Here is a 16185-nt window from a genome sequence, read left to right as displayed (position 1 = left end):
TTTTTTAAATTTGATGTTTATTATCATAGTTTATTGCGTTTTAGTTTGTGGCCCCTTTTCTGTTCGATTGGTGTATAGTGCCATCTAGTGCCGAAGTAGCTATACAAGGAAATCTTCTAAGGTAACAATATCTTCCGGGTCGTTGATTGGCTGGCTGTGGCTGGTGTGGGTGGGGCAACAGGGTCGTGTGGCGCCCGTTCACCCCGAGACTCAGTTTCACCTTTGTCGGGGAGAAGAGTTTGTTTGAGGGGTGGACTTGACTCTTTTCGGACACGGACTTCAGCAAACCGACAGGACATGAGCGGTAAGCAGGTAGATGTTTGAATGTTAACTGCAATGCCGTTTAGTCCGCTGTAAATCTGGCAAATACTGCAATTTCGAACGGAGCTTGATGCTATTTCACTTTATAAACCTTGAATTTTAATCGTATTTTGGTTGTTTCACCGCAGTGGAACTACTATGTGTACACACAAATTGGCAGAGAAATACATATATATATATATATATATATATATATATATATATATATATATATATATATATATATATATATATATATATATATATATATATATATATATATATATATCTTGCACGTGTGCTCTCACGACCGCTTATACACAAACTTGCAACAGACAAAATTGGTTTGTTTATTTGTTGCAAAGCGAATGAGACAAGTCTGTCAGATGGACAAACAATAACATCTAATATTAAATCTTTTTCCTGTTTTCCAATTTCCTTTTTATGCTTATTGTGCTATTTTCATTCAAAAATAAAAATCTAAATATGTGGGCAGTATATATTTAAACTGATGTCTTCACACACACATTTGATTGCCAGTTGACAGCATGTTCACATTTACGATTTTGACTTCTGGCACTGCCTGTTGTCACCAGCTTTAACTGAGTACAAACTATGGCAGTTATTAGAAGTTATACGCAGTCTTTTTTTTTTTTTTTTTCATCAGTATTATTTTAAATACAACATCTCCTGTTGACTTTCCTCCCGTGAGAAGGGCTCTGCGGTAATCTCATGAGAGCAATGTTTCAATAGACTGTTTATGTGTAGCAACAAGAATTCCAGAGAAGGTGGACCTGTCTCAGCCTGCCTCCCTGTCCTCAAATAGGTTATCAACTGCACACTGCAGCAGCCACTCATTTCCACTTCTGGGTGATCATTTGGTCCGCTGCTGGACCGTGAACAGCTGTAGCGACGACCGTCCCTGTTGTAGTTGATTACTTTTGCCGTTTCCACTTTAAATTTCAGGTGATGTAAGTGGATACAAGTGCGCAAGAGCATTTGTTCACAAAATAAAGTGATGCGTCTATATTTTTTTGCCCACTTGCAAGACTGAAGATTGCAGGGTCTTGAAAGGATGTGCTAAAGTTCTGGGAATCATCCCTTTGTGATGTCACAAAGAACACTAATGCCTCTCTGGTGCCACCTCTAGCCAGGTGTTGGCAAAAGCATCTGTTTTTTGCAGGCAGCTACAAGTAACCATTTGTTAGAAGACTTATGAGACTAAGACTATGTTGTTGTTTTTTTTAAATCTATAGGTAAAGTTCTGGTGATGGGTATCGTGTTGGGTATTTAGTGAGACATCCTCTCGCAAGTGAGTGTTGTGTGAGCTGGAAAACTCCTGGAGCTCCCGAAGGTTTACTCACTTTCTTTCCCTGTCTGCCCCAGTGTGAAGTGAATGGGGCTTAGCGCAGTCTTTTGTCCGAAGTCCACCCCCCTCCTCCCGGTGTTTTTGGTGTGTAGCGTGAGTCACGGCAGTGTTGTCATTCCTACGCTCTGAGTTTCTGACCTACAAAGGGGTTGTTTCTCGCCGCACCATGGCCCTCGCTGCGCCTGACCGTTGCCTCTCAATGTTTATAGGTCTATTTGCAGGCAGACAATTTGCCCTCAGCCTACCGTGAAAAGTCTGGAGTGACATCTTTATGAAGGTTTACGCCATGACGGATGAACCCTGTAATCCTTTGTTCAACCCTCGAAACAACTTTTTTTTTTAAGCTACAGTTTGATAACGTTGACTTGTCCCATCACTGTCCAGTTGTGCTGGGCGATTTTAGACAAAAATAAAATCCCAATTTTTTTTTTCTCTCTGAAAACTCGATTTTCGTTTTCGATTTCAATTTCAATTTTTTTTTTTGGTAACAAAAGAAGTTTATTGCTGATTTTAAGACGTGTATATATATATATATATATGTATATATATATATATATATATATATATATATATATACAATTTACGAACAGGTAGTGGCGAGGGCAGCATACGGAATCACTTCCTGGTTTTAACATCTGCTGTAGCTAGGACAACTACAGACACGAGTAAACAAAGGAAGCCAGTTAGCATCGTAGCGAGTTGATCCAAAACACCGGCCTTTCGTCCTCATGTGCAAGCCCGCCAAGCAACACGTTGCTCCCACCCTGGCTTGTGGTCTTCAGGCATACTGCCCGGTAGCTTGCGAAAGGCAAATTGGTTTTACGATTTTCCTTTTTTTTAAAAAAAAAACAAAACAAAACAAAAAACATTGTCTTTTTTTAAAATCGATTAATAAGCCCAGCCCTACCGTCCAGTCAATCCAATTTTGTACCTATTCAGAAACCATTTGATGGCCAAGAGTATCAGACAGGCAGATGGATCATAGAGTCTTGGAAGTTTACGCAGAAAATTATATTTTGTGAAGACGGCACCAGTAAAGTCTATAACTCTTCCCCTGGGCTACAGACAGAGAGTCACACAGACATGGCCCACGGAAGTCAAACATTTATTGAGTCGCTCAGTTTCTGCACACAATAAAATCACCCTGTCGACTCTCTGTCACTTTACAACCCACCTTGCGAAAATCCTCAGCGGCCGCCCGTAACTCCTTTCCGGCTCCGCAGGTGTGACAGCGTGGGCCGAGGAGGGCGACATGGCTCAAGAGGAGGCCCAGGAGGGCGACATGGACCGGGAGGAGGCGAGGCCGTCGGCGCTCTGGTCGGAGGAGCGGTGCGAGGAGCTGTGGGAGCGCGTGGAGGGCGTGCGGCACAAGCTCACGCGCATCCTCAACCCGCCCAAGCTCACCCCGTACCTGCGCCAGTGCAAGGTCATCGACGAGCAGGACGAGGACGAGGTGCTCAACTCCACCCAGTACCCGCTGCGCATCACCAAGGCGGGTAAGAAGACGAGGAGCCTCGAGGGCCTCAAAGAACCGTCAAACATTTCGCACTTAACACTTTTCAAACTGTCTGCAGCGAATGAAACTGGAAGTGTTGTATTTTTATCAGGCCTTATTGCCAAATTTTGATCAAGTTGAACCTTGAACCTTTATGTGGTGAACAACCATACATGGGCATTTCCTTTTGACTTGTTATTACACACTATATATCACTGGCTGTGATTCATGGTCCGTATTATTGCTGCTGGTTACACAAGGAAGTTAAAGTCTGTGTGTTTTTCTGAAACTTTGACAGTCGACATTATGATTCGTTGATTTATAACAGGAAGAATGACACAACTGCCACTGTCACAGCGCCACCAGCTGGCCCTCTACAAGACAGCGTGACTTTGGTTACCTACTGAATACTGACAATTTTGTGTGTGGCTTCTTATCTCTACTCCGCACTGTCCACGTGTCCCACGTGTTTTTGACGCCGTGGCTCATGCAGCAAATAGTTTCATTATTAAGTAGATCAGGCTGAGTTGTACATTAACCTCGCTCTCCCTCACGATTACGACAAATGATGGCATTTATTACCTTAAACAGCTGAACAGCTGATAGGCTCAAAACAACTTGAGTCAGATGAAACTTTTTTTTTTTTTTTTTTTACAGTAGTTATGTTTGGGGTCTGTTCCCACATGATTTATGGAAACATTAAGGCCTTTCAAAATGAACTTTACCTCAGGTGTCTGGTGGCAGTGAAAATAGCCATCTTAGCAATCCTTCAAAAGTTTACACTTCTTCTTTTTGTTTAAAACTCAAAACTACAGCGTGTGTGATTGATTGTGCAACAGGTTGAGCAAAAGGTAGTGAGAGGAACAGCAGAGAGTAAGATGAAAGAGAAGTCTAAGGACAGGGGAGAAATGGAGGGATGAAGACGGAGGGAGAACGTCAAGGTGGCACGTCGCAAGTTGAGGAGAAACACCCGAGTTCACGTCGCAGCATCTCATTTCCAGGAAGTTAGCTCATCCCAAAAGTTGGCCTTCACATTAAGAGTCACATAAAGGGAGCAGCATGTTTACAGCCGGGCTGACAGTTTTTACCTGCGGCTGTTAACACCAACAAAGCGAAGTTTAACAGAATTCTCACGCAGGTCGTTTGCTGGACATTCTACGGTGTAAGGGCCAGAGAGGCCTTCAGGCCTTCATGGAATCGCTGGAGTTTTACCATCCGGAGCAGTACACGCAGCTGACGGGACAGCAACCCACTCAACGATGCTCCCTGATTCTGGGTAAGCAGGGCTGGACAGTGCCACAGGCGTTGACTGGCAGCATCGATTCAGTCAGTGCTTTGACTTGAGCGACGCCAGCGTTTCGTCCGCCCGCCGCGCCCCCTAACGCCTCCTCTCGACTCCACAGACGAAGAGGGCCCCGAAGGCTTGACCCAGTTCCTGCTGCTGGAGGTGCGCAAACTGCGGGAGCAGCTGAGGAACAGCCGCATGTGCGAGCGCCGCCTGTCACAGCGCTGCCGGATGGCCGAGGAAGAGCGCAGCCGGGCCGAGCGCAAGGCTCAGGAGCGGCGTCACGACAGGCTGCAGCTGGAGAGGTGGGCTTCGCTTCTTCAGCCGCTTCACGTTTTGGCGAAGTCGCTTATTGTAGATCGCGTTAACGAGGTGAGAGCAGATGTGAGACACTCGGTTTGAGTGTCTAGTCCGTTTTTATGGACGTGTGAAGGCAAAGGCAAATTATTGATATGCTTCTGTTAAAGTTTGGTGCTTTGAAACTTCTTAAAACTTTAAAATCCTCCTTCTTTGGCTAAATATCTTCATTTGCTCTGCATGCAAGTTGGAATGTTTTTAAACTGGAACGTAAAGAGGTTTTAGTGTGAAGGTCAAACATTAGCTCAAACAGTAGCATAAATGTCAATATTCATTTACTATTAGGTCATTGTTAACAGCACCTAAGTTTAAATCATGTATTTATTTTTGTAATTGACAACTGCAATTGTGTTAATCTATTATTTTTTTAATCAATTTATTGAATTATTTCGTATTATTCACTGCATTTGTATCATTTCATTTTTAACTGGTTTTTCAGTACATCTCATTGTATTTTAAAAGCCTGACTGGGGACAAAGACTGCAAATTAGCTGAAGCTAGACGTCTTATATACCTCACATTTGTGAAACAAATCCATCGGGCTAATTGGCAAGTAGCCCATAAAAATATTTTGAAAGAGAAGCTTGATTTAAAAAAAGAATAATAAAAATGAAATTAAAAAAAAACATTGAGGTAAGTGGACAATCAGATTTTTGTGCTGCCATTTGAGCCAGACAGCAACGGTGCTTCTGATTTGATCTGAGTCCGATCATCAATGTTAATGCGACCCACAATAGAAGCAACCGGGCCTGCAGTTGGTTCCTATGTCTTTGTCATGAGTGGTTGCGTATTACTCAGACTGGCTGACTAGCCTGACAAGACCAACGTGTGAGATTTCACGAGTGGAATCTACTGATCGAGCTGCATCTGTAGATTAAAGCCTTTCCACCAGAACAGTCAAGTGTTGGGTCCGGCACGATCAACCTTCCCAGTTAAGCTACAGAACAGTTTATTTTTTTATGCACGTTTTCTGTTTCGAACGTTCGTAGGCTGCGTCAGGACTGGGAGTCGGCTAGTCGAGAGCTGGGCAAGCTGAAGGACAGGCTCCTGGAGCAGGCCGTGAAGTACTCCAGGTCCCTGGAGGAGCAAGGCAAGGCCTCCAGCCGCGAGAGAGACCTACTGAGGCAGGTGGGTCCACTGGGAAAAAGCCGGCGGTGACATTGACGGTCAGATTTTGGGGTTCAACAAGAGCAGAGAGAGAAAATAGGGAAAACTTCAAACGGAGAGTGATTAAAACAGTCAAACAAGCACCTCTGCGTTAGAATTGCAAACAACAAGTCATTTACATTTTCAAAATAATTAGCAAAAAAAGCTAAAAGTAGTTCTGTCTGACGCCAGAGTCGTCTTTCAGCGAGCAAAACCATTGAGTTTAAGTGAGAAGATGAGTCACCCTCTGTCTACGAGCGCATTCCACAGCTCACCCTGACTGTAGGTAGACGTATGGTTTCTGCAGGAATAACAGTGATCTTCTCACCAAAGGCCCATTGACGTTTTTACCCCCGACCCTTTGCACGGGGAAGCTGAAAAGAAGGTGAATTTTAGGGTCTGCTCTCCGTTTTCAAATCCAGTTGCTTTTTTTTTTCCTTCCCCCAAAAGTTTTGGGAGGCCCAGGTTTGTCTCGGGTAAAAACTAGTTTCAACCGGAATGCCGCTGCATCAGAGCTGCATGGATGTTATCAGACTTGGCTGTGTTCAGCTTGTGTCCTGTCACAACATGTCAACCAAAACACCAGGGAATAGAGACGGAAAAGAAAAGAAAGGAAAAAAACACTTACCAGCAAATTCTTCAGATGTTTGTGGTTATTTTCTTTTCTTCGTTATTGAAGGAGGTCGGGCTCAAAACAGCCTCGTTGCCTCACGATGCTTTACATGTGTGTGCAATATGCCTGATAATGTGCGGTTCGGTCTTGTAATTGAACGTAAGCACCGGTTTGGTTTGACTTTTATGAAGCTGAAATATTTTTTGCTCACTAAAAAACCCCCCAAAAAAACATGTCTTATGTAATAGCGGAAAAAATAGTCTGTTCGGTTAATCACGACTAATTGAATTTAATCGATTGAATTCTAAATCAACAATTAATCCATCATTGATTCATTGTTAACATCCCTGCTCATCACACAGTGTCTGGTTGCAAGCCACCAGTACACTGCTGAAGACTGGATTCCTATAGCCATTTAGACAGACAGACAGACAGACAGACAGATAGATGGATAGATGGATAGATAAATAGATAGTCAATCACAGTGTCCAGGAATACTGTATCTTTATGGCCAAGAGTATAACTGCTAACTGATACACTTGCCAACTTCCCTCTGCAGGTGGAGGAGCTGAGGTCCAGGCTGGCTGGAGCAGAGACAGTAGACGGTCCAGACCGCTCTCCTGCAACAAACAGTCTGATGTCTAATGGTGGGACTGGCTCTCCACCTGCCCTGCCGGAAAAACCTCGACATCGCATCGAGGTCCAGAAAGACGAGACGCGAGAGTCCGCACCCGCCACTGGAGTCATAGTATGTTCTCCGCTGTACTCGTGATCGTTGTCTAAGGAGTCTGTGTTTAAGCTGCTGGATTTTCACCTCCGGTTACTACGAAAATATGACTTACGACATGTCTTCAACGTTTTCCCTTCCAGGCGCTGATGGACATCCTGCAGCAGGACCGCAGGGAGTCCGCAGAGCAGCGGCAGGATCTCTGCGACATCATCGCCAGGCTGCAGGGGGAGCTGCAGGGCACCGAGGAGCAGAGGGACAAGGTGAGCGGCAGCGGGCCGACCGCCGTCTTTCTCCCGTGTTTAAATGGAGATTAACGAGATTAATGACCTTCTCGCAGCTGGAGTGGCAGTGCGAGCAGCTGCAGCTCAAAGTCAGGACGCTCCAGCTGGACTGGGAGACCGAGCAGAAGAGAAGCGTGTCCTACTCCAACCAGGTCATGGAGCTGGAGAAGGAGCGAGACCAGGTGAGCGAGACGTGAGAGAACTGACTGAGTTAGCACCGATTTTATTCAAGTGCTGCAGGTAGCCGTTTTTTTTTTTTGTGTTAAAAATGTCTGTGCATCAAGACAAGTTGTAGTTTGTTACTGTTGAGTCTAGTTGTGTTGAGACTGATGAAGGTTTAAAGGTCCCATTAGATTTAGTTGTCCCGTAAACAACGTATTTAGCTCTCTGTTTGCGGCCTATAATTAAAAACCCTCAGTTCCCGCTTCCTGCTTCAACTGATGCTTTGTCGCAGCTGCCATATATTTAGAACGGGAATAAAAAAAAAAATGCTAGCCTCAAGTGTGTCTCAGTGGGAAGGACCATTACCTGAATAACTAATTAGCTGGTCTCATTGCCCAGATCTGATTTCTGAAACTGAACATATAAGAACAAGACAAATATTATAGTTAAATAATTAAAAACGTTTGTAAATTATTTTTGCATGGCATATAATTTCCATTTCATCAGTATCTTTAGATCTTGGCCAAATGGCAATTTATTGTCCCCAACTTCCCTCCAAGGCTCTGCACAGTCGCGACAGCCTGCAGCTGGAGTACACCGACTGCCTGCTGGACAAGAACCGTCTGCGCAAGCGCATCGCCGAGCTGCAGGCCAACCTGGAGCAGCTGCAGAGGGAGCTGGAGAGAGAGCAGGACAGGAGCCGGGAGCAGATGCGGCAGAGCAGCTCCTGTCTGAACTGTGTGAGTTGAGTCGAGTCGAGTCGAGACTTGGGACTCGCTCCGTTTGTTCTCCGCCGCCACCGCGTTCGCCGTCATCACCACGCCTGCGTCTCTGTCTCCCGCGTGTGTCCCCAGTCCCACCTGTCCCTGTGCAGTGAGGACCAGTGCTACGGCCCCTGCTGTTCCCTCGGCCTGGAGCTCAGACCTCAGGTGGACAACAACCGTATGCTGCTGCGAAAGGTCAAGCATGGCATTTACAGTAAAAATCTGCCTTCTGATTCGATCAGGCCTTTTTTTGTGTGTTACACGTGGCGTCCCTGCTGTGGGAACTGAACATTCTGGTTGTTTTCTGTTGCTCTTGGTGTAGCTGAAGCTTCTCATTGTTGAGAATCTAATCCAACTATAAACACATTGATACCTGCGTGAATATTCCTACCTTCCATAGGTGCAAAGTAACGAGTACAAATATTTTTGTTACTTAAGTATTTTTTCAGGTATCTGTAGTTCACTTCAGTATTTCTTTTTCTGATGACTTTTTACTTTTACTCCCTACATTTGTACACAAATATGTGCACTTTCTACTTGTGCTTTTGTGTTTTAAAGTCTTGAAAAGATAAAAAATTCTGTTAAAAGTAACTAATTTATTATAATTGCAGTTGTTGTTGCTTGAAGTAGAGCTGTTTGAACTCTGTAGTTGTGTAGTTCAATATACATTTTTTATTTTGGAGGGAGATTAGCTCGGTAGAGTACCTCGGCTTTGGGCTCACTGTTCAGTACAAAGAAAAATGAACATGTAGCAAATAACATTGGCTATTGTTATTAAAAGTGTAAACATGTAAATTAAATCATTAGAATGAAAGAAATTACTTCTTTATTTACTTTCAAGTACATTTCAGAACCGGTACTTTTCTACTTTTGCTTGAGTACTGGGGTTAAATCACTTTTACTTTTACCAGAGCCTTTATTTACACAAGTATACGTCGTTTTGCTTAAGCACACAATGTGAATACTTTTGCCACCTCTGCCCACCTCCTGTAAATACGCTATACTCACTCGTCTCTTCTTTGCCGCAGGCGCCCTCTAGAGGCCGACCTCTGGAAGCAACTGAAACTTTTGAGGGTAAGCCTCGATTTTGCCATTTAGGCCGCCAAAATTAATTTCAGCTCTCACTGCTGCGGTTTACTTAGTTAAGAGTTCCTGCTTTCTTGCAGATTCCAATTTCAATTCGGAGGAGAATCTCTTCTCGTCGGTGAGTGTTTGAGAGAGCAGCGATCCTCAGGAGCAGATGAGAGTAAAAATGAGGAGATTGAAGATTTTCAGCATTTCATTGTGTTATGTTTTTTTTTTTCTTTTCTACTCACAGTCAGAAGACAATGAAAAGGAAATAAATAGGCTGTCCACATTCCCATTCCCTCCCTGTATAAACTCCATTAACAGGCGATTCAACACCGAGTGAGTTTTTGTCAACCTTGTGTATTGAATTATTTCTTGATTATATCATGACCTTTATTTAATTTATTTATTTTTATTATGTTACAATAAATTTTCCCTTTTTTTCAAGGTTTGACTTGGACTCATGGGGCAGCGATGAGAACGACAACATCCCAGGTGCGGTGTACCTTGACTACGTCATGTTTTATTTGCGGCCAACGCCAAGCCTCCAGTTTCCTGCTTAATAAGTGCAAATGAGGAAATCGCTTTTTTTTTTGCCCAGACAACTTTCTCTTTTTGATGTTGTGTCATGTGAATTTAATCTCTTGGTCTGGTCCGTCTGGTGTTTTTCAGGCGAGCAGAGTGAGCCGTCCCTGTGGGATTCTTGCAACTCGCTGCACTCTCACCTCTTCCCCCCCGACTTGGTCAACGTGCCTGCGGTGCCCGTGCACCAACCTGCTCCCCAGACCGCCAGGTGACCCATCGGCGTTGTGGCCCCTCTCTCAGCCCAACCCTCCGACAATAGCGCAGAATCTAAAAAAGTCGGCCGGTGCATACAAGTTTGTTAAATACCTGAGTCAATTTCGAACAAAATCTCACTCTGTTGATGCAAAAGACGATGGATTTGTCCCAATTTCTTGCCCGCCTTATCTCCCGGCGCATGTCGACGGCCCCGCGTGCGGAAAATAGATAAGAGAGGCAAATTTGCGGCACACAATTTACTCGCTGATGGTTGGTTCAAGCTTCTCAGGCCAGCGCTCCAATGGCGTCAGCGGCAACTCCTGCGCTGGAGCGGAACCCGCACTGAAGCTCTCTCTTCGTTTCAGGCCGCAGTCCTCGTCTTCAACCCCGCCCTCCACGCCAACGCAGCAAAGGTCCAGCCTCGCCGACGACATCACCGTGGTCGGAGGAAACGGGACGGGGATCTTTGTCAGCCACGTGAAACAAGGTTCCGCGGCTGAACAGTGTGGACTGAAGGAGGGCAGTGAGCTGCTGGAGGTGCGTGTCAGTGCAGCAGTGCTACAATTACGCAAATACAAAACACAAACGGACTCAAAAACGAACAAGATACCCACCCCCTCCCTCAAAAAGAGACAAAAACAGTATACAATGTTAAATCTGCCAAAAATTAATAAATGAACAGATTACATTCATTCATTACAGAGTTATTCTTAGGCCACTTACTTTCCAATCCGAGCAGGTCCAGACCAGGCTCTGATCTGAACCAGTTCTTCCCACTGACAGCCAATGCTGTGGTGCTGCAGTGGCAAGAAAAAAACTGCCTTTGAATGGGCCAAAACCTTGGGTAGACTCTTAAAATTAGGGGTGGAGAGTCATCAAGATAATCCCAAGAGGACAAGAAGAAAAATCATGCTTGGCCTTTTATAGGAACTCGTTGGATTGGTTTGAATTAACATCAGAATGACGATGAAGCGTTTCATTGCATCGCAAACACATTTGAATTTAACCCTCAAAGAGATTGAAACTTGAAAATGACACCTGGCTGACTTCTTTTAGTTGTACACCAAGCAGGTAAATGAACTTAAAAAAAAAGTGCATCAGTCACAAAAACATAAATATACGCAAATCTCCACCAGCGTTGTTGGGATTACTCCATAAAAGTAATCCAACTACTGATTACTGATTACTCCTTAAAAAGTAATGTAATTAACTCTTTAATTACTTTGTTTCATAAGTAATCAATTACTAATTACTTTAGTTTAAAAAAAAAAACCATAAAGTAACAGTTGCTCGGTGCTTTGGAATGAACTTTACAAAATGAAAGTTTTGCAATTCCAAATATTGCCTCTGTCCCGAATGAATGTTTGCTCTCTGAACACAAACTGCACATTTCCCCCGAACAAACTCACGTACAGCAGTGGTGGCCCAAATTGTTAAAATGATCTGCGACATCGCTGTTTTTTGGTTGCTTTTCTAAATTTCATACATTTTGTGGATAATAAGACATTCTTAGCTTGCAAAATATTTCGGAAAAGTAACAAAATCGTCACTTGATGAAGTAATTATGATGTAATTACCAGTTGTGCCACTGTAATCCCGCTACATTACTACGTTATTTAAAAAGTAGTTTGATTACAGTCGTGGATTGCTTAGTAATAGATTACTCGCCAACACTGTCTTTTCAATGGGAATAAGTGATAACAAATGTTTGTTTGTTTTTTAACAATAGGTAACATTCTCTCACTCTCTTTGCACAGTCGCTGCAGGATGAATGAATGTCTGCAAGCTGCTTTATTTAAAAGGGAGTTTACGTTAGTTTCGGTATAGGAAGGAGAGCTCAGATGTTGTGTCGTTTTCCCGCCCTGTTCTTCAGCTGGAGGGGGTTTTGTTCGGAGGAGGCAACGTGCTGCTGAAGCAGTGCACGGCCGAAGTGGCTCACTTCTCCCTCCAGTGGTGGACGGAGCCCGCGGCCCTCAAACACCAGGGCAACCCGGAGGGTGAGCGCAGTCTCTCCCGTGGATTTTTCACAGAAACAAGAGAGAGATTTTGTTCGAACCCCTAACGTACTTTCCCCTCTCCCCCTCTCCTCAGCGTACTCCAAGCTGTGCTCGCAGCTGCAGGCGCCCAACTTTGCGGGCGCCGACTCCTTCTACGTGCGGGTCAACCTGAACGTGGAGCCTCACGGCGACCCGCCGTCCCTCAGCGTGTCCTGCGACGACATCGTGCACGTGACGGACACGAGGTACAACGGGAAGTACCACTGGCGCTGTTCCCTGGTGGACCGGCACACGGCAAAGCCCCTGCAGACGGGAACCATGCCCAACTACAACAGGTTGGCCAAGTCGACCCTTGGTGGTGTTCAAATCGAGAGAGACAATTCTTAAAAGAATAAAAAAAAAAAAGGAATTTGATTTTAGTGCATCATCGTTTTTAGGTCTTTCAAAATCGAGGAAACAAAATATAACTAAAGATTCAAGAATAAAATAAACTATAACAGAGTGGAAGTACGACAATGATGCTAGTGTGGCAAGTCATGAGTGTAATGAGAGTAAGGCAAGTGTGACTTACAAAGGGCAAGTTGGCGTTGGTGTTTAGCATTTCATTGAAATTGAACGCACAGCAGCACCGCTGCCATCGCTAACGGCAATGCCGAGTCATTTTAAGCGAACTAGCGAGAGAGAGACGAGGTCGCCAAAGTGTCACGTTATCCAAAAAAATTACGCGAAATTGGATGAAAACACAGAATTGCTGATTAATATTTCGATAATATTTCTTTCAGCTTCGACACACATCGTCGAAGTCGAAGGAAGGAAATGCCAATGAGATCGTTTTGGATTTTTGACCCTTTTCTTTTCTCTCTCTCTCTCCATCTCAGAGCGCAACAACTGTTGCTCGTAAGGCTGCGAAAAATGGCCCTCGGGCAAAAGGACATGAAGAAGAAGGTGGTAAGAAAGTGACACGGACGCCGCGCTCGGTTTAAGAGGCGTAGGATGAAGGCACACCTTCCTCACTTCCTCCCTCCTTCTCTCCTCTCTCTTGCAGTTCCTGAAGAAAACCTCTGGTCAGGTACGATTGGTCAAGGCGGTCGACCCTGCCTGCCGAGGCATCACTTCCTCCCAGCAGGTGCTGCACACGCTCAGCAAACGTAAGATCCAGCTGTAGCACCAGAGAAGTCAGATCCCAAATGTTATTTTTTTAAACAAGAAACGACTCTGTTGTTCCCTGTTAGCCTATATATTTAATTTTTTTTATTATATTTTCAGTCAATATAATCTCCATTCTTTTCTATTGCATTGTTGCTGTAATTGTGCATAATGTGGGATTAATACAGGCTTCTTCTTCTTCTTCTCCTCCTCCTTCTTCCTCCTCCTCCCCACCCAGGCCATGAGGACCACCTGATCCCGTACAGTGTCGTGAAGCCAGTGGCGGTCCAGACGAAGAGGCCCGTCATCTTCTCCCCTTCCATCCTCTCCCGTCGCCTCATCGAGCGGCTGCTGCAGCCGTCCGAGTCCGGCCTGATGTTCAACACCTGCCAGCCTGGTGCGTTTTTTTCAGTCCGCCGGGCGTGATTGCCGCCCCTCCCAGACGGACGATAACGCGCCGCTGTCTGATTCTCGTGGTTTTCGCAGAGCCCATCCCGGCGTCGGAGAGGCGGGACAGGAGTGTCTTCCTGCTGGATTCCTGCGGTTCCGAGCAGGCCGTGGGCATACGGCTGCAGTCGGTGCAGGACGTCATGGACCAGGTATCGAAAGGAAAAATGTTGTCGGGCGAACGCATAGTGAAGAGTTCCCTAACTCCCCTCCCCTCCTCTCATTGGGGCGACTGTAGATAAGGAGGTAGAGCAATGACCGAAAGGTTGGCAGTTCAAATCCCGCTCCGTCCTAGTCCATCGTTGCGTCCTTGGGCAAGACACTTGACCCTAGATTGCGTCCAGTGGGGCGAGGCAGCACCTTACATGTGTGAATGGGTGAATGAGAGGCCATGGTAAAGCGCTTTGGGGAACCATAGAGGTACTGGAAGTGCTACATAAGTGCTCATTTTGAGTTAGCTTAAATTTTGGAACGTAGGGAGGCGCAAATAAACTTGAGTCACATTTGAATGAAATTAAATGATGGTGGTGCAGCGGTTAAGCAAGAAGGTCGTGGGTTCGATTCCGGGCCTGGGACTTTTCTGTGTGGAATTTTGCGTGTTCTCCCTGCGTCTGCCTGGGTTCTCCGGCTTCCTCCCACAGTCCAAAAACATGCACGTGAAGTGAATTGTGAACTCTAAATTGACATTAGGTGATTAGGAAAGCAAAGTAAAAAGCTTTCATGTGTTATCTAAAATCGGGTTGATTGCAATAACTTGAGTAAATATACCACCAGAAAACCTTTGTCTTTGTCTTTGTCTCTCCCAAAGGACCGGCACTGTCTGCTGGAGCTGGGACTGCAGAGTGTCGAGGGCTTGATTAGACAAGGGATTTACCCCATTGTTATCCACATTCGGCCCAAGAGCAAAAAGCATAAGAAACTGAGGTACGTGCACGTCATTTTCCTTGCACAATGTATTGCATCTGAAGTTTCCGGCTCCTGAACGTGCAAGCGCAGACTTCCAAAAACTGTCCTCCAACTTTCTGCGTGTAAACCGCCACAACGCTTCCAACAGGAAGTTCTTCCCGAGGTGCGGTGAGGACGACACCATGGAGGAGGTGTGCCAGGCGGAGGAGCTGCAGCTAGAGACGCTGCCCCTGCTCTACTACACCCTGGAACCCGGCGCCTGGAGCGGCACCGACGACCTGCTGGCAGCCATATGCAAGGCAATCCACAGCCAGCAGAGGGCAGTAGCGTGGGTGGAACTGGATAGGCTTCAGTAGGGCAGAAAACAGTGGAAGTGTCTGACTTCTCAGCATGAGCCTGAAAATATTTTCCCCTGACTCTGAACTTGGTAAAGGAGCAAGCAAAGCAAGCCTGTGAACGCATGTATTCAAACAAGAACTACATAATGCTGTATATCACCAAGCTGGACGTGGCTGAAATGGCAATAACAAGAGAAATGTTGCCCAAAACCCAAATTTGTCCATTACATGAAATGTATATGCTGTACATTTTTTTTCAACTGCAACTTTTATCATATAACTGTGCCACTAGATTAAAAAAGAAACTTTTTTTTTAGACAGTAGTGTGATACGTGACTTAAAACCTAGACTGTGAGAGACTAAGGAAATGTGAGGAGTGGACAATGGAACTCTACTTATCCACATTTCTAATCTTTTTTTTAACAGATATTTCTTTTGGGCTTTTGTCATTTTGAGCAAATAAGTGAATTATGCATGCAAGTACTATGAACTATGAACTACGCACAACAAAATGTTGTGCCTAAGTTGAACTTTTGTGTAAGGTAAGGTAAAAAAAAAAAAAAAAAAAAATTCCTGGTGAATTGTTCTTGTTTGGTCTGGAAATGTTGTTTTGAAAACGACCACTGTCCACTGTTACTTAATAAAGCACATAATATTTTCTACTGCAACCAGCTATTAAACAAAAATAGAAATCGATTTGAAAGAAAAATCCAAGTAAATGTCCTTCACACTTGTCTAAGGATCTAAGAGGATCTACTCTGGTACTGAAAGTCTGCTAAGACAATTTTGTATGTATTTTCATATGTGTGTACACACACACACACACACACACACACACACACACACACACACACACACACACACAGGGTATTGGTATTGGATGACTTAAGTCTTTAACATGAGACAAAACTTGAAATTGAAACTTATATCACAATTACAACACAAAAAAGAAAATAATATCTATATATGCATTCAATATCTGGAAATGTTTGAGGGGAAAA

At 44.6% G+C, this 16185-nt stretch overlaps 1 protein-coding gene and 2 long non-coding RNA genes across 4 annotated transcripts; 1 reads left to right on the top strand and 2 right to left on the bottom strand.

Annotated features, from left to right (window-relative positions):
- Nucleotides 1-178: 178 nt before the first annotated feature.
- Nucleotides 179-15852, top strand: LOC142892226 (caspase recruitment domain-containing protein 10). 2 transcript variants are annotated; one of them, XM_076032222.1, is made up of 24 exons: nucleotides 179-304; nucleotides 2893-3165; nucleotides 4303-4440; nucleotides 4568-4754; nucleotides 5796-5934; nucleotides 7125-7313; nucleotides 7436-7555; nucleotides 7633-7758; nucleotides 8299-8478; nucleotides 8593-8697; nucleotides 9531-9576; nucleotides 9669-9706; nucleotides 9821-9909; nucleotides 10019-10065; nucleotides 10243-10363; nucleotides 10716-10887; nucleotides 12224-12347; nucleotides 12442-12682; nucleotides 13226-13292; nucleotides 13393-13495; nucleotides 13732-13890; nucleotides 13980-14092; nucleotides 14749-14864; nucleotides 14995-15852. In XM_076032222.1, exons 1-24 carry the CDS (start codon nucleotides 298-300, stop codon nucleotides 15200-15202), a joined length of 3108 nt encoding a protein of 1035 aa, XP_075888337.1. In that variant the 5' UTR covers nucleotides 179-297; the 3' UTR covers nucleotides 15203-15852. The 2 variants fall into 2 exon arrangements, with proteins under 2 accessions (XP_075888337.1, XP_075888336.1); XM_076032221.1 differs by having other exon boundaries at nucleotides 13226-13295.
- On the bottom strand, nucleotides 5198-7134 carry LOC142892228 (uncharacterized). Its single transcript, XR_012927396.1, has 2 exons — nucleotides 6228-7134; nucleotides 5198-5943 (listed from the first exon to the last, which is right to left on the bottom strand). It is a non-coding gene; the product is annotated as an uncharacterized LOC142892228 (long non-coding RNA).
- LOC142892227 (uncharacterized) lies at nucleotides 10175-11505 on the bottom strand. The gene is made up of 2 exons (XR_012927395.1): nucleotides 11074-11505; nucleotides 10175-10908 (listed from the first exon to the last, which is right to left on the bottom strand). It is a non-coding gene; the product is annotated as an uncharacterized LOC142892227 (long non-coding RNA).
- Nucleotides 15853-16185: the final 333 nt, after the last annotated feature.

The sequence above is a fragment of the Nelusetta ayraudi genome, unplaced genomic scaffold (genome assembly GCF_046127955.1).
Source record: "Nelusetta ayraudi isolate G7.1 ecotype Tasmania unplaced genomic scaffold, CSIRO-AGI_Nayr_v1 ptg000034l, whole genome shotgun sequence".
Classification (NCBI taxonomy): domain Eukaryota; kingdom Metazoa; phylum Chordata; class Actinopteri; order Tetraodontiformes; family Monacanthidae; genus Nelusetta; species Nelusetta ayraudi.
This window is presented reverse-complemented; position numbering and strand designations above follow the sequence as displayed.

Coding starts and splice junctions, on each gene's coding strand:
- LOC142892226 (XM_076032221.1), top strand. Junction 8,479..8,592: donor GCAGCTCCTGTCTGAACTGT/GTGAGTTGAGTC, acceptor GTGTGTCCCCAG/TCCCACCTGTCCCTGTGCAG. Junction 12,683..13,225: donor ACCATGCCCAACTACAACAG/GTTGGCCAAGTC, acceptor TCTCCATCTCAG/AGCGCAACAACTGTTGCTCG.